This window comes from Rhincodon typus, chromosome 27, assembly GCF_021869965.1.
Source record: "Rhincodon typus isolate 14 chromosome 27, sRhiTyp1.1, whole genome shotgun sequence".
Lineage (NCBI taxonomy): Eukaryota > Metazoa > Chordata > Chondrichthyes > Orectolobiformes > Rhincodontidae > Rhincodon > Rhincodon typus.
In genome coordinates, this window is record NC_063358.1 from 44,022,691 (window position 1) to 44,040,707 (window position 18,017).

Below are 18,017 nucleotides of genomic sequence, written 5' to 3' on the forward strand. Positions count from 1 at the left end.
GGCTGAGGGTTGGTTGTGATGTGTGAAGAGGGTAAGTGTGTTCTTAGACCATGTACAACTTATTTATAAGATATTGGGATGAAGGAGGAATGGGATTTGAGAAGAATGCGCCTATCCCCTCAGTTATTTTCTGCTGTCTGAGGTTGTAAACCACCTTCTACAAGAGAGATGTTAATGTGTGTTGTGGAATTTCAGTAATGTCGCTGCTATGCTTGAATAGTTGGTAAGCTGTGGGATGTAGATAATAGATTTAGAGCAATGCTAATTGTGGGTGGGTGACGCAAAGCACATTAATTTCCTTTTATCTATTCGTGGGTTGTGAGTATTGCTGTCTGGGCCGTATTTATTGCTTCTGGTTGTAGTGTAGAAGGTGGCGGTGAACTGCCTTCTTGAACTGCTACAGTCTGTGTGTTGTAGCTAGGCCCACGGTGCCCTTAGGGACCAAATTCCAGGATTTTGACCCACAATGAAAGAATGGCAGTATGTTTCCAAGTCAGGAGGATAAGTGGCTTGGAAAAGAATTGTAGCTGATGGTGTTCCCATGTATTGGCTGCACTGACGTTTTTAGATGGTAAAGATTGTGTTTACAAGATGCTGTATAAAGAGCCTTGGTGAATTTCTGCGGTGTATTTTGATGACGGTGCACAGTGCCGCTACTAGTGTCAGTGAAGGAGGCAGTAGATGTTTGTGAATGTGGTGCCAATCAAGTGGGTTGCCTTATCCTGGATTGCATCAAAATTAACCATTTTAGGTGTATTTAGTATCTTCGTCTTCGTCTTCTAGAGTTCCGTCTCACGAGGGTAATGTACTGAAAATCAAACCCTATTATTCCCAGAGCTATAACAAAAGTTCAAGATTTTAACAACATATATAGAATTTTCCAATTTGCCTGTCTTTTAGATCCAGCATGACAGACAGAAAGCACGGAGTAGGTTTCTGTACTTCAGAAGAATTAATTCAGCAGGGGGGATGGGAACCTGAATTGTAGCTCCAGTGTACAGGAGGTTGAATAGTGAGGTCATGAATAAGGTTTCAATGTCACAGGAGTGCACCGGCAGGCAGGAAGGTGGTTTGAAGTGTGTCTACTTCAATGCCAGGAGCATCCCGGAATAAGGTGGGTGAACTCGCAGCATGGGTTGGTACCTGGGACTTCGATGTTGTGGCCATTTCAGAGACATGGATAGAGCAGGGACAGGAATGGTTGTTGCAGGTTCCGGAGTTTAGATGTTTCAGTAAGATCAGGGAAGGTGGTAAAAGAGGGGGAGGTGTGGCATTGTTAGTCAAGGACAGTATTACAGTGGCAGAAAGGACGCTTGATGAGGACTCGTCCACTGAGGTAGTATGGGCCGAGGTTAGAAACAGGAAAGGAGAGGTCACCCTGTTGGGAGTTTTCTATAGGCCTCCGAAAAGTTCCAGAGATGTAGAGGAAAGGATTGCAAAGATGATCCTGGATAGGAGCAAAAGTAACAGGGTAGTTGTTATGGGGGACTTTAACTTTCCAAATATTGACTGGAAACGCTATAGTTCGAGTACTTTAGATGGGTCAGTTTTTGTCCACTGTGCAGGAGGGTTTCCTGACACAGTATGTAGATAGGCCAACAAGAGGCGAGGCCACATTGGATTTGGTACTGGGTAATGAACCAGGCCAGGTGTTAGATTTGGAGGTAGGTGAGCACTTTGGTGATAGTGACCACAATTCGGTTACGTTTACTTTAGCGATGGAAAGGGATAGGTATATACCGCAGGGCAAGAGTTATAGCTGGGGGAAAGGCAATTATGAGGCAATTAGGCAAGATTTAGGATGCATAGGATGGGGAAGGAAACTGCAGGGGCTGGGCACAATTGAAATGTGGAGCTCGTTCAAGGAACAGCTACTGCGTGTCCTTGAGAAGTATGTACCTATCAGGCAGGAAGGAAGTGGTCGAGCGAGGGAACCGTGGTTTACTAAAGAAGTTGAATCTCTTGTCAAGAGGAAGAAGGAGGCTTATGTAGAGATGAGGCGTGAAGGCTCAGTTAGGGCGCTTGAGAGTTGCAAGTTAGCCAGGAAGGACCTAAAGAGAGCTAAAGAGCCAGGAGGGGACATGCGAAGTCTTTAGCAGGTAGGATCAAGGAAAACCCTAAAGCTTTCTATAGGTATGTCAGGAATAAAAGAATGACCAGAGTAAGATTAGGGCCGGTCAAGGACAGTAGTGGGAAGTTGTGCATGGAGTCCGAAGAGATAGGAGAGGCGCTATATGAATATTTTTTGTCAGTGTTCACACAGGAAAAAGACAATGTTGTCGAGGAGAATATTGAGATACAGGCTATTCGACTAGATGGGATTGAAGTTCATAAGGAGGAGGTGTTAGCAATTTTGGAAGGTGTGAAAATAGATAAGTCCCCTGGGCCGGATGGGATGTATCCTGGGATTCTCTGGGAAGCTAGAGAGGAGATTACAGAGCCTTTGGCTTTGATCTTTATGTCGTCATTGGCTTCAGGAATAGTGCCCGAAGACTGGAGACTAGCAAATGTTGTCCCCTTGTTCAAGAAGGGGAGTAGAGACAACCCTGGTAATTATGGACCAGTCAGCCTTACTTCGGTTGTGGGTAAAGTGTTGGAAAGGACTATAAGAGAAAGGATTTATAATCATCTAGAAAGGAATAATTTGATTAGGGATAGTCAACATGGTTTTGTGAAGGGTAGGTCATGCCTCACAAACCTTATTGAGTTCTTTGAGAAGGTGACCAAACAGGTGGATGAGGGTAAAGCGGTTGATGTGGTGTATATGGATTTCAGTGAAGCGTTTGATAAGGTTCCCCATGGTAGGCTATTGCAGAAAATAAGGAGGGATGGGATTGAGGGTGATTTAGTGGTTTGGATCAGAAATTGGCTAGCTGTAAGAAGACAGAGTGGTGGTTGATGGGAAATGTTCATCCTGGAGTTCAGTTACTAGTGGTGTACTTCAAGGATCTGTTTTGGGGCCACAGCTGTTGTCATTTTTATAAATGACCTGGATGAGGGCGTAGAAGGATGGGTTAGTAAATTTGCGGATGACGCCAAAGTCGGTGGAGTTGTGGATAGTGCGGAAGGATGTTGCAGGTTACAGAGGGACATAGATAAGCTGCAGAGCTGGGCTGAGAGGTGGCAAATGGAGTTTAATGTGGAAAAGTGTGAGGTGATTCACTTTGGAAGGAGTAACAGGAATACAGAGTACTGGGCTAATGGTAAGATTCTTGGTAGTGTAGATGAGCAGAGAGATCACTGAAAGTTGCCACCCAGGTTGATAGCATTGTTAAGAAGGCGTACGGTATGTTAGGTTTTATTGGTAGAGGGATTGAGTTTCGGAGCCATGAGGTAATCTTGCAGCTGTACAAAACTCTGGTGCGGCCGCACTTGGAGTATTGCGTACAGTTCTGGTCACCGCATTATAGGAAGGATGTGGAAGCATTGGAAAGGGTACAGAGGAGATTTACCAGGATGTTGCCAGTTATGGAGGGAAGGTCTTATGAGGAAAGGCTGAGGGTCTTGAGGCTGTTTTCGTTGGAGAGAAGAAGGTTAAGAGGTGACTTAATAGAGACATACAAGATGATCAGAGAATTAGATAGGGCGGACAGTGGGAGCCTTTTTCCCCGGATGGTGATGGCTAGCACGAGGGGACGTAGCTTTAAATTGAGGGGTGATAGATATAGGACAGATGTCAGAGGTAGGTTCTTTACTCAGAGTAGTAAGGGCGTGGAATGCCCTGCCTGCAACAGTAGTAGACTCGCCAACTTTAAGGGCATTTAAATGGTCATTAGATAAACATATGGATGATAATGGAATAGTTTAGGTCAGATTGGTTTCACAGGTCGGCGCAACATCGAGGGCCAAAGGGCCTGTACTGCGCTGTTATGTTCTATGTACTACAAATAAAGAGTCTAGCTGCAAGAAAACAATTATAAACCATTGGCTTATAACTCAACTAATTAAATCTCTAACTTCCTTATGAGCTTGTGCGCCCTCGAGAGAGAGCGCTCCCTCTCTTGCTCTCTCGCTCCCCCCCCCACACCAAACACTCAGTGCGTGCATGGAAAAGAAAGGACAATTATGGGTGAAGGGCAAAACTGGGAGAGCTGTTGAGTGGCCTGTTCGCAGGATTTGCTGAGATGATTCTTGTGTTGATTTTCTTCAAATGCTTTCACTTGTTTGCAGGAGGCACAGGGTGACTGGCTCACAGTTATAAAGGTCTATGATTATTAATAAAAAACACCACTTACAGCACTGCTGAAGGAAAAAATAAGCAAGATTTCCTGCAGAGAACTGATGGTTTCTCACTATCTTATCTGCAGTTCCAAACTGTTCAGCTCACTGAGAACCAATCACACTGCTTTTGGCAGGCAGAAGGTGTTTGTCTTCGATAACAGGTCATTGGTCCACAGACCAATCAGCTACTTGTTGCTGGCTGGATCTCTATTTGTGCAGAGCCCTTAGCTTCAACTCCTCTGCAAATCATATTTCAAATGCTGCTTGAACCAGCACCTGTGGAAATAATACTTAGATGCTTTACCAAAACTACTTCAATCCCTCAGTGTAATTCTTGCCTTTTTAAAAAAAAGTTTTTATTTCCCCATTTCAGACCACAATGAAGAATAAGAGAAAAATAAAAGACTGTCTTTACAGCAGTTCCCCAGGATTAAGGATGATTTTCTTCCGTCCCAGAGTTGTGGAACCTGAGGTGACTATACACTCCAATGCTGGACACACAAACCCTGGCACAGGAGGGCGAGTGGGATGCTCGGGTTTTGGTGTACTGTTCCACTGTGTGTGTGCTTGGCCTCCACTTGAGCTGCTTGAAGATGCTCAAGATAGTTGGTGCCTTTGCAGATGCTTCTTCTCTAGTTTGGCTAAGAGATTTCCATAAGTTGAGATTTAGCAGGACTCCGTTTTCTTGCAGAGGCTTTGAGGGCTTCCTTGAAATGGTTCCTCTGCTGCCCTCAAATGTTTGCCATGATAATGTTTGTTCAGATGGCTTGTGTCAGAAGTCTTGTCAGACATGCAGATGATGTCCCTTTTGAGATGCAGTGGATTGACAGTAAACAGTGCCCTGATGTTGAGAATTCAGGCCTGAGAAATAACACTGATATTAGACCTCCTAAATTGAGATTGAATTTGAGCATATCGAGGAAGAATTGCTGGTGATGTTTCTTGAGAGATTTCAAATGTCTATGTTATCCATGTCTAATGCGTAAAGGAAGGCTGATAACTGTTGCTACGTAAGCCATGCGCTTGCTTTGGAGTTTGAGGTCTTTTATCATCAAAAACTCTGATCCTTGAATAGTTGAAAGTAGCACAGGCATACTGGAGATTATTTTTGAATCTCCTCAATGTCTGCCTTCCATTGTGAAGAGGCACCCAAGATATAAGTCTTGATTGATGGAAATTGTTGGTACGTAAGTTGGGATATGGTGCATTGAACAGTGGCTGAGGTTAGTGGAGCTGATTCATGCAAGATGACATTTGAAGATGGATCCTGTAATCTTGCCAGCTTCTCTGAGGCTATTAAACCTCTTGTTGCCATGCATCCAGGTCCTTGGGACCAAAATACTACCATTGAACTCCTCATCCATCTATTTTCACTGTTTCTCATTACGTTTCTGGAGAGCAGCATGCCCCCCTTATTCCTTCACCCCACCTCACTCCCAATGAAGCTATTAAAAACTCTCCTCATTTCCAACAGCTCCACTTAGTCCTTAGTATAGTACCTTCCATTACCCATCATTCTGCTCTCTTTCTCGAATCAGATTCACATGTAGAGTGACTAGCCTTCCTTGTAGGTAGTGCAAATAGGTGGTTATTCTGCTACATTTCACTGTTGGCTCCCACAGAAATCATTAAGAATGGACAAAGTTGGCCTCCTATCTGAATGCATCATGGTGTGATATGGCAACTGCTCTTCCCAAGACCGAAAGAAACTTGAGAGTTGTGGACAATGCCCAGTCTATCATGCAAACCGGCGTCCCATCCGTTGACTTATCTACATTTCCCACTGCATTGGGAAAGAAACCAACATAATCAAAGACCTCTCCCACCCTGGTTGTACAGAAGATATGCAAGTGTATACCTGTGCAAACAGATTCAAGAACAGCTTTTTCCCTGCTGTTATCAGACTTTTGAATGGACCTGTTCAATGTTATTGTTGAACTCTCTGCACCTTCTTGCCAGCTGTAACATTGTATCCTGCACTCTGTTCCGTTACCCTGATACACTCGTATAGTACGATCTGCCTGTAAAGCACATAAGGACACTTTTCAAAGTACCTCGGTATGTGTGACACTAATGAATCAAATCAAAAAATCTTGACTGGAAATCAGGAGGGCAAAAAGGGTACGTGTGATGCCTCGGCAAAAAGGCTTAAGGAGAATCCAAAGGGATTTTATAAATAAATTAAGGACAAAAGGTTAACTAGGGAGAGAATCGGGCCCCTTAAAGATCAGCAGGGCCACCTGTATGTGGAACTGCAGGAGATGGGGGAGATACAAAATACTTGTTTAGTATCAGTGGTTATTGTGGAGAAGGATATGGAAACTCGAGAACTTGGGGAAAATAGATAGATAGCGATAGCTTGAAAAATGTCCATACTACAGAAGTGGTGACGCTGGACGTCTTAAAATGCATAAAGAACAAAGAGAATTACAGCACAGGAACAGGCCCTTCAGCCCTCCAAGCCTGCGCCGATCCAGATCCTCTATCTAAACCTGTCGCCTATTTTCCAAGGATCTGTATCCCTCTGCTCCCTGCCCATTCATGTATCTATCTAGATACATCTTAAATGACGCTATCGTGCCTGCCTCTACCACCTCCACTGGCAATGCGTTCCAGGCACCACCCTCTGCGTAAAGAACTTTCCACGCATATCTTCCTTAAACTTTTCCCCTCTCATCTTGAAATCGTGACCCCTAGTAATTGAGTCCCCCACTCTGGGGAGGGGAATAAAGCTTCTTGCTATCCACCCTGTCTATACCTCATGATTTTGTAGACCTCAATCAGGTGCCCCCTCAACCTCTGTCTTTCTAATGTAAAAGGTCCTAATCTACTCAACCGCTCTTCATAGCTAATGTCCTCCATACCAGGCAACATCCTGGTGAACCTCCTCTGTACCCTCTCCAAAGCATCCACAGAACTGTACGCAGTATTCCAAATGTGGTCGAACCAAAGTCCTATATAACTGTAACATGACCTGCCAACTCTTGTACTCAATACCCCGTCCGATGAATGAAAGCATGCTGTATGCCTTCTTGACCACTCTATTGACCTGTGTTGCCACCTTCAGGGTACAATGGACCTGAACACCCAGATCTCTGTGCATCAATTTTCCCCAGGGCTTTTCCATTTACCATGTAGTTTGCTCTTGAATTGGATCTTCCAAAATGCATCGCCTCGCATTTGCCTGGATTGAACTCCATCTGCCATTTCTCCGCCCAACTCTCCAATCTATCTATATTCTGCTGCATTCTCCGACAGTCCCCTTCACTATCTGCTACTCCACCAATCTTAGTGTCATCTGCAAACTTGCTAATCAGACCATCTATTTCTTCCTCCAGATCATTTATGTATATCACAAACAACAGTGGTCCCAACACGGATCCCTGTGGAACACCACTGGTCACAGCTCTCCATTTTGAGAAACTCCTTTCCCCTACAACTCTGTCTCCTGTTGCCCAGCCAGTTCTCTATCCATCTAGCTAGTACACCCTGGACCCCATGCGACTTCACTTTCTCCATCAGCCTACCATGGGTAACCTTATCAAACGCCTTACTGAAGTCCATGTATATGACATCTACAGCCGTTCCCTCATCTATCAACTTTGTCACTTCCTCAAAGAATTCTATCAAGTTGGTAAGACATGACCTTCCCTGCACAAAACCATGCTGCCTATCATTAATAAGCCCATTTTCTTCCAAATGTAAATAGATCCTATCCCTCAGTATCTTCTCCAGCAGCTTCCCCACCGCTGACGTCAGGCTCACCGGTCTATAATTACCTGATTATCCTTGCTACCCTTCTTAAACAAGGGGTCAATATTATCAATTCTCCAGTCCTCTGGGACCTCACCCGTGCTCAAGGATGCTGCAAAGATATCTTTTAAGGCCCCAGCTATTTCCTCTCTCGCTTTCCTCAGTAACCTGGGATAGATCCCATCCGGACCTGGGGACTTGTCCACCCTAATGCCTTTTAGAATACCCAACACTTCCCTCCCCACCCCCCAATGCTGACTTGACCTAGAGTAATTAGACATCTATCCCTAACCTCAACATCCGTCATGTCCCTCCTCAGTGAATACAGACGCAAAGTACTCATTAAGAATCTTACTCATAAAGGTAGATAAATCCCTGGGACTTGATCAGGTGTACCCTAGAAGTCTGGGAAGCTAGGGAAGTGATTGCTGGGCCCCTTGCTGAGATATTGGTATCATCGATAGCCATGGGTGAGGTGCTGGAAGACTGGAGGTTGGCCAACGTGGTGCCACTATTTAAGAAATGTGGTAAGGAAAAGCCAGGGAACTATAGACCAGTGAGCCTGACGTCAGTGGTGGGCAGGTTGTTGGAGGGAGTTCTGAGGGACAGGATTTACATGTATTTGGAAAGGCAGGGACTGATTAGAGATAGTCAAGATGGCTTTGTGCCTTGAAAGTCATGTCTCATAACTTGATTGTGTTTTTGTGAAGAAGTAACAGAGGACTGATGAGGGCAGAGCAGCTGGCCTTTGATAAGGTTCCTCATGGTAGACTGGTTAGCAAGGTTAGATCACATGGAATACGGGGAGAACTATGCATTTGCATAGAGAACTGGCTCGATGGTAGAAGACAGAAGGTAGTGGTGAAGGGTTGCTTTTCAGACTGGAGGCCTGTGACCAGTGGTGTGCCACAAGAATTGGCACTGGGTCCACTACTTTTCACTATTTTATATAAATGATTTGGATGTGAACACAGGTGGTATGGTTAGTGAGTTTGCAGATGACACCAAAATAGGACAGCTAGTGGACAGCGAAGGTTACCTCAGTGCGACGAGATCTTGATCAGATGGGCCAGTGGGCTGAGGAGTGGCAGATGGAGTTTAGTTTAGATAAATGTGAGGTGCTGCATTTTGGAAAGGCAAATCAGTGCAGGACTTATACACTTAATGGTAAGGCCCTGGGGGGTGCTGCTGTAGAAAGAGACCTTGGCGTGCAGGTTCATAGTTCCTTGAAAGTGGAGTTGCAGGTAGACAGTATAGTGAAAAAGACATTTGGTATGCTTGCCTTCATTGAACAGTGCATTGCATGTAGGAGGGGTAGTCATGTCACGGCTGTACAGGACACTGGTTAGGCCACTATTGGAATACTGTGTGCAGTTCTGGTCTTCCTGCTGTATGAAGAGTGTTGTGAAACTTGAGAGTTCAGAAAAGATATACAAGGATGATATACAAGATTTGGAGGGTTTGAGCTGTAGGGAGAAGCTGAATAGGCTGGGGCTGTTTTCCTTGGACCATCGAAGGCTGAGGGGGGACCTTTTTATAGAGGTTTATAAAATCATGAGGGGCATGGATAGAATAAATAGACAAGGCTTTTTCCTCCAGGGTGGGGTGTCCAAAACTAGAGAGTTAACATGAGAGGGGGATAGATTTAAATAGGACTTGAGGGGCAACTTTTCATACAGAGGGTTGTGTGTGTGTAGAATGAGCTGCCAGAGGAAGGGGTGGAGGCTGGTAAAATTACAACACTTACTAGGCATCTGGATGGGTATATGAATAGGAAGGGTTTAGAGGGATATGGACCAAACGCTGGCAAATGGGACTAGATTAATTTAGGATATCTGGCCACATGGATAAGTTGGACCAAAGGGTCTATTTCCATGCTGTACATCTGACTCTTTCAAAGTACTACTTCAAGTAAATCTCTCATCACAATTCCAGATGTTTAAATTAAACCTGTTATGAGAAAAGGCAAAACTTCAGCTGTGAATAAATCCAATTTAAAAAATTAGGCTTTACTTTTAGGAAGTGTTTAGAATGGTATTATACAAATTAGTAGAGGCAAACAATGTTTTCAAAAGAAAATGATAGGTCAGGATGGGGTAAATGGAACAGGCAGGTACTTGTACGGAACACTAACACAGATGTTGAGTGGTCCATTTTATGTTCTATACAGTAATTCATTTTCAAGACTCAGTTACATGCTGTAATCTAACTGAGGGGCTCAGTGGTTTATATACAAAGACCAGTAAGATTTCTTTGTTGTCCTTGCTCAATGTTTAATATTCAATCTGCATCATTTAAAACTCATCTTGGTGCTGTTTACATGTTGAACATAGGAGCAGGAAAAAATCAAAAAGTCCCTTTAGCTGGTGCAAACATCTGTACAATTGTGGTTGATGTTCTATCCCACCTTCATTTAGATTACATCTCATGGAACTGTACAATTCTGACTGGGCTGGAGGCACGGGTGATGTTTCACATGGCTGGGGCAGACAAGAATAGGGAAATGCGGTCTCTGGATGTGTGGTAGGTAACTTGGGTCTGAGATGAGATATTTCTCCACTGAAGTAACTTTCCCTCTCAGCTGTGTAGCCATACAGCCGCTCTGAAGGGTCTACCCACACCAATCACCATGCTGACTCCATTCCCAGCATTGACCTTGTTTCGCAAGTTGCGGCTGTGCACAAATCTCCTGAGGTTCACACGGAAGGAAACAAAATTAGAAGGAATGTTGTCTCAGAGGTGTGGTACCTGTGGAATTCTCTACTGCAGAAGGCTATGGAGGCAAAGTCATTGAATATATTTCATAAATAGATTCCTAGAAGCTGTAGGTATCAAAGGGTCTGGGGAGGATCAGCCATGACCATATTGGAAAGGTGAAGTGGGCTCAAAGCTAAAATGGTCTATTCTTATTCTCAATGTTTCTAAACACTTGTTCTCTGTATCTCTCCGTTGCTGAAGACCAAAATCTGTGCATCTGAAACATTTGGACGAAATAGGCTGAAACTCCACAATGTGCACCTTGTCCTGTCTTTCTCTGCGCTTTTCCCCCCCCCCCCCCCATCTCAGCACATGTGCCTTTCTCACTTTCCTGCTGTCTGTCTTGCCACCTACCTCAGTCCTGTCCCTCACACCCCATCTTTCACCTCCCTGTGCTCCTTCTCCCTAACCCCCTCAATAACCGTGTTCCTCCATTGCTCTTGGTGTGCTCCGTGCCCTCTGTGGCCCTTCTGCTTCTCCTCTCCTCTTTCTCCTTGCCTCAAACCCATAGCACTGCCCCACACCCCACCACCTTTCTGCTAGCCCGCCCTCATCCCTTGTTTATCATCATTCTTTGCAGTAATATTCTTATGATGCTTTTTCACCTCTTGTTACAGAAATACAGCCATGTGCGGTTATCAGGTACCAAAGACCCTCGGTCGTATTTCCGGACGAAGACATGGTGGTTGGGACTGGTGCTGATGTTACTAGGGGAGTTGGGAGTCTTCACTTCATATGCCTATGCACCACTATCGCTTGTCACACCACTTAGTGCTGTTTCCATTGTTGGTATGAAATTGTTCTTGTGTCTGATTCTCATAGCGTGAGACCGACTAAATCTCAGGCGAGGAAAGCAGCGGTTTCCCACGGGACCTATGGAAGAAGAAAGTATCCCAAAGTGAGGATTCTGAGGGGAATATGTCTCCTGGCAGAGTGAGGGAGGATGGGAGGTGCCCAGTGCGTAGTGGGAGGCAGGTTCTGGGATAGTGGGACTACATGTGTGAATGCGTTGATGTTGAGCTCCATTCACCTTTATATTTGTATCTTTTATCTCATCAGCCAGTTCAATTTTAGGAATCCTATTCCTGAGGGACAAGTGGAAACCCAGAGAATTTCTACGTAAGTCCTGTGTGAGAAAATATCTCTTATGCTGAATTCTGTTCAGTAATTATTGGCATGTTTTGATATCTATTTATGACTTGAATTTGGATTCAGAAGGTACACTTTTGATATTTAGACATTCTGATGAAACTTGTAATTTTAGCAAACAGTGTGGCAGAGGGTAATAGACTAAAAGGACAGGCCTTTTTATATGGCAGTCAGTGAGTGTTTAATGGTTGTCATTAGACTTTCAATTTGCAGATTTTTATTGAATTCAAATTCCACCATCTGCCGTGGTAGGATTCAGTCCCAACGTCCCAGAAGATTACCTGGGTCTCTGGATTACTAGTCCAGCAATAATGCCTCTGTACTGTAACCTCCCCTGTCAGATGGTGAGCATTGGCTGACAAGAGGTGAATAATACTCACTGAATAATAGTTTCAAATGGAAAATGAATAAATACTTCGAGGGAAAAAAATGCAAGGGAAATGGGGAAACAACAGCCGAGTGGGACTAATTGGATTGAATTTAATTGAATTAGCTTTATTGTCTCATGTACTGAAATGAGTACAGTGAGAAGTAAGAGTTCAATAAGAAGTATGATGCTGGACCGAGACAGCAGAAAACTGACCCCTGGGACTGTTGGGAATCGGTGGACTGGACTGTATTCAAGAACTCAGCGGAAAATTTAGACGAGTATGCCACCACTGTTGTGGACTTCATTAGCAAATGTGTGGTGGACTGTGTACCAAAGAATTTAATCTGGGTGTTCCCCAACTGGAAGCCTTGGATGAACCAGGAAATGCACTTCCTACTGAAGACCAGACGTGCAGCATTCAGGTCAAGTGACCCAGACCTGTACAGGCAATCTGGATATGACATCTGCAAAGCCATCAGGGATGCCAAGAGGCACTACTGGGCCAAGTTAGAGGCCTAAATCAACCGGGGCACCCGCCACCTGTGGCAAGGCCCAAACAACATTACGGGATACAAAATCAAGCAGAGCAAGACAGCGGACAAAGACATGTTCCTCCCTAATGTGCTGAATGCTTTCTATGCTCTGTTCAAGCAGAATGCCAGTGGCATGGTGTCACCTGCCCCGACAGCCCTGGATGCACCTAGGCCCACTGTCAGTACTGCAGACATCAGATTGGTCTTTCTGGGAATTAACCCAAGGAAAGTGGCGTGCCTGGATGGAGTCCCTAAACGAGCACTTAGATTCTGTGCAGACCAACTGGTGAAGGTATTCTCCGACATCTTCAACCTCTACTCCTACAAGCTGAAGTCCCCACCTGTTCAATAAGACCACCATCATCCCAATACCTAAGAAAGCACGTGCAATGTACCTTAATGACTACCACCCAGTGGCTCTGACCTCTTGTAATCACGAAGTGCTTTGAGAAGCTGGTCATGGCCCACATCAACTCCAGTCTCCCAGCCTGCCTTGATCCCTACAGTTTTCCTAGCCCTGTGCTTATCTGGAACATCTGGACAACAAGGACACCTACGTCAGACTCCTGCTGATCTACTAAAGCTCCGCCTTCAACACCACTATCCCCTCCAGACTGATCTCAAAACTCCAAGATCCTGGTCTTGGCTCTGCCCTCTGCAACTAGATCTTCAGCTTTCTGACCCACAGGCTGCAATCAGTGAAGAGAGACAACTGCACCTCCTTCACGATAACACTCAACGCTGGAGCCCCCCGCAAGGATGTGTCCTCAGACTCCTGCTGTACTCTCTGTACACATGAACACCTGCCATCTGCAAGTTTGCTGATGACACCACAGTGGTAGAATGGATATGTAACAATGATGAGTTAGAATACCGAAAGGAGATAGAGGGCAATATGGTGCACTGAGAACAACGTCCCTCAATGTTGGCAAAACTAAAACTGTTCATTGATTTCAGAAAGAAATGGGGAGAACACTTCCCCCATCTACATCAACGGAGCTGAGCTGGGAGGTGGAGAGCGTTAAGTGCCTAGGAGTGGCGATAACTGACAACCAGTCCTGGACTTCCCATGTAGATGCGACGAATAAGAATGCACAACAATGCCTCCTTTTCCTGCCAGCTGGGGAAATTTAGCATGTACGTAAGGACCGTCACAAACTTTTACAGATGCACCATCGAAAGCATACTGTTGGGGTGCATAATGGCCTGGTATGGCAACTGCTCTATCCACAACAGTAAGAAACTGCAGAACGTGTGTGACCATCACAGAAGCCAACCTTCCTTCCATGGACTTAATTTACACGGCTTGCTGCTGCGAAAAGGCTGCCAACATCATCAAAGACCCCTCCCACCACAGAAATGCTCTCCTATAACCTTTTCCATCAGACAGAAGATACAGAAGCTTGAACACACGCACCAGCAGATTCAGGAACAGATTCTTCCCTGCTGTTATTAGATTGAACGTACTCTGTACCTTCAAATAACACTGACCTTGCCAATGTTGATCTTGCTCAGTGCACGCCATGTGCAATGTGACCTGTGTGCCTCTGTACAAGTTCTTTTTTCACCCTATGATCTGTACATCCTTGCTTACTATGATCTGCCAGTACTGCTCGTAAACCAAGCTTTTCACTGTACTTGGGTACATGTGACAATGAATAAATCAAATCAATCAAGTTTATAAGTCACCACTTGCAGCATCATCCAAGGTACAAAGGTTACAGATCAGGTACAGTGTAACAATGTCACCAGCACGCAGCATCATCATAAGCTACAGAGGACCTAGGTACAATCCTTAGGTACGGAATAGAAAAATGAGGAAAATAAGTTTTGTTACAGCTCTACACAGAATGGCCATAGGTCAGAAAAACAAGAAGCAAAGTTAAATAGACAAACATTACAGTGTGTCTCCAAGAGCTGCCCACAGCAGACCAACATGGGGGGCCTCCACGTGGTTTGACCGCTGGCTTCTGCCACATTCCGCTCTGGACTTCCGGCCTCCAAAGCAGGGATGTCAGGTTTGGGTGTCTGAGGCCAAGAGAAGGGAGGAAAATGGAGGAAAAAAGGAAAAAAAATGGGCAGACTGGATGTGCTCTGGCTGGAGTGCTATCTTACTGGAAGTTCTTTGATTTTGAAGAAGCAGTATAAACACATTGGGCCAAATTAATGCTTTCTATGCTATTTAATGTTATGAATAGATGTTGCTGTGTTTCTGTTATGTAAGCAGTATTCCAGGTAAAGATTGCAACTCACTGCTTATTGTTTTCCCCTTTGCAGGGCGTTATGTGCTGTCGTTCCTCGGTTGCGCTTTGACTGTGATAGGAATCTATCTGCTGGTCACATTTGGACCAAATACTCATGAGCAACTCTCTAGCAGGAACCTGGAACTGCATCTTCTGGGGTGGCCATTCCTCCTATACCTGGTAAGGACTAGGATAGCTCTGGAGGAGATGTGATGGAGGGAAGGACCGGTATGGAAGGTTGGAGGGTGGAGGATGGTAGGGTTGGGGACGGAGTTTTGAATGGGGGCATATAGAGGAGGTAGAAGGCAAGTTGCTGTGTGAAACTGATTGGGGTTTGTGACTTTAATTAGTCATATTTGTTTGTCAGTTCATAGCACTGATAACACTCAATGTTTCAGCAATGATTCTGGTTTAAATGTTCCAATTTAGTGCCACTGACCTGTTCCTGTCTTTATCTCAGCTTGTGGTGATCATTATCTTCTGTCTTCTCCTGTACTTCTACAAAAGCCAAAATATGGCATACCTTGTGATTATATTACTGCTGGTGGCTCTACTAGGTAAGTGCAGAGTTCCCTTGTCTTGGTTCTGCTTCTGTTCTCCTGCTTATTCTTGGATTCTTTCCCCAGTGAGAGTGTGTTCAACCTGCACAAGAAATTGGTTCTTCTGACTTTTTTTAAAAGAAAGTTAATTTATGTGATGTGGGCATTGGTGGCTGAAACAGCATTTATAACCTTTTCCTTAGTTGTCCTTCAGAAGATGATGAGCCTCTGCAGTCCATATGCTGGAGGTAGATCTGCAATGCTGTTAGGGAGGCAGTTCCAGGATTTTGACCCAGTGACAGTGAAGAAACAGCAATATATTTCCAAGTCAGGATGGTGAGCTGTGTGGAGAGGAACTTGCAGTTAGTGATGTTCCCATGTATCTGCTGCCCTTGTCTTTCTAGAGAGTAGTGGTTGTGAGTTTGGTAGGTGCTGTCTAAGGATCTTTGGTGAATTTCTGCAGTGCATCTTGTAAATGGTACGCACCGCTGCCAGTGGTAGAGGTTGTGGTGCCAGTCAAAGCAGGCTGCTTGTCCTGGAATCTTTCAAGCTTCTTGAGTGTTGTTGTTGCACTCATCCAGGTAATTGGTAAGTATTCTGTCACACTCCTGACTTGTGCCTTGTAGATGGTGGAGAGGCCTCTGGGGAGTTGGATGGTGAATTACTCACTGCCAGGCAAATTCTCTCCGTCCCCGTCATTCTGAAGCATGTCAGTCTTTGTGCACTGGGCCCAATCTTACGGCTGCAAAGTGGCTTCATTTGCCTATCTGCACCCTTTGCCTATCTTCTTCAGTCAGGCAAACTCTATCTCTATAAGAGAGACTCGCTGAAGGAAGCAAATGGAATTGCTTTCATTTGTTACTTGGCCCTTCTTTATTACTTAGCCTCTTGGTATGTGGTCTGTTCCAGAAAATCAATTTGTGAAGGATAGAACTGGAGCCAATAATTATGCACAGTTTATTTACAGAAATACAGATTAAAGCATGCATCTCCTCACCCAGTCATTCTAGTTTCATTTTATACCTCTGGCCATGAGTGAATCCTCAGTTAAAGTCCGTGACCTGCATACAATTAAATAATTAATATTGAGTTACGTAGTGTCCCTACCTCTGAGCCCCAGACCTGGGTTCACGTCCCACCTGCTGCAGAGATGTATAATAACATCTCTGAACAGGTGGATAAAATAGAAATTGCTGGCAAAATTCAGCAGGTCTGGCAGCATTTGTGGCAAAAAAGCAAAGTTAATGTTTCGAGTATGGTGACTCTTCATCAGAGAGAAAAAAAATCTGCGTCACCGGACTCGCAATATTAACTCTGTCTTCTTTCCATAATTGCTGCCACACCTACTAAGTTTCTTTTTTGTTTCAGATCTCCAGCATCCATTGTTCTTTTTGTTGGTTTAAAAAGAAAATGCCTGTGTAGCAACACTACTGTGCCAGAATGCAACTTGCACATTAGCTGTGCAATGGCCTCTTGTGACACAGTGGTAATGTCCATACCTCTGAGCCAGGCAGCCTGGTTTCTGGACCCATCCACTTCATAGATGTGTAGAAACATCTCTCTAAGGATTTTGATTAGGAAAATATCTTAGCTGCATAGTATGAGGGTTTTTGTGGCACTGTGTAGTGTCCCAACCTCTGAGCCAAGAAGCCTACATTCAAGCTCCACCTGCTCCAGAGGTGTAAGTTGACCGGTGCACAGGTTGATGAGATTATCTTAACTGGGAAAGATTGATTCTTTGATAATTCAGCAGAAATGAGGATGACTACTGTGCAACTATTATGAGTCCTTATTCTCATTGTTGTTGTGTCATTTGCTCCTCCAGGATCAGTGACTGTTGTTGCAGCAAAGGGTGTGTCAGGAATGATCATTCTTTCGATCCAGGGGGACGTGCAGCTGGTTTATCCTATATTCTACGTAATGCTTGTGTGTATGATTGCAGCAGCAGTTTATCAAGCAGCGTGAGTTAGTGTTTTCATTTTTTTCCATTGGATTTGGTTTCTCAGGTACTGAACGCTTCCCTAGGATTCAGTTCCTCCGACATTCAGTCACTATGGGTGGCGTGGTGGCTCGGTGGTTAGCACTGCTGCCTCTCAATTCCACCCTCGGGCTACTGCTTGTGTGGAGTTTGTTCATTCTCTCCATATCTACATGGCTTTCCGCCGGGTGCTTCGGTTTCCTCCCACAGTCCAAAGATATGCAGGTTAAGTGGATTGGCCATACTAAATTGCCCATTGTGTTCAGTGATATGTAGATTAGGTGGTTTACAGGGAAAGGGTTAGGGGATGGGTCTGGGTGGGATACTCTGAGGGTCGGTGTGAACTTGTTGGGCCAAAGGGCCTGTTTCCACGCTGTATGGATTCTATGACTACGCTTTTACCACAATTTTTAATATAAAATAATCATACTTTTCATGATCAGTTGTTGTCTCAGTGCACATAGATCCTAAGAA

At 44.7% G+C, this 18,017-nt stretch overlaps 1 protein-coding gene across 4 annotated transcripts in view; it reads left to right on the forward strand.

The window, feature by feature from the left end:
• The window catches only part of nipal3 (NIPA like domain containing 3), a 64,271-nt gene that overhangs the window by 19,951 nt on the left and 26,303 nt on the right, over positions 1 to 18,017 (forward strand). For 2 of the 4 annotated variants that reach the window (XR_007264954.1, XM_048613056.1), the window contains exons 3-8: positions 4,595 to 4,693; positions 11,349 to 11,520; positions 11,791 to 11,850; positions 15,061 to 15,206; positions 15,487 to 15,583; positions 17,391 to 17,526. Coding sequence is in view for 3 of the 4 variants with exons in the window: in XM_048613056.1 (XP_048469013.1) it covers positions 4,595 to 4,693; positions 11,349 to 11,520; positions 11,791 to 11,850; positions 15,061 to 15,206; positions 15,487 to 15,583; positions 17,391 to 17,526 (710 nt within the window). In the remaining variant the exon portion in view is untranslated. The remainder of the gene's footprint in view (positions 1 to 4,594; positions 4,694 to 11,348; positions 11,521 to 11,790; positions 11,851 to 15,060; positions 15,207 to 15,486; positions 15,584 to 17,390; positions 17,527 to 18,017) is intronic. The other 2 variants (XM_048613057.1, XM_020522263.2) reach the window with 1 other exon arrangement.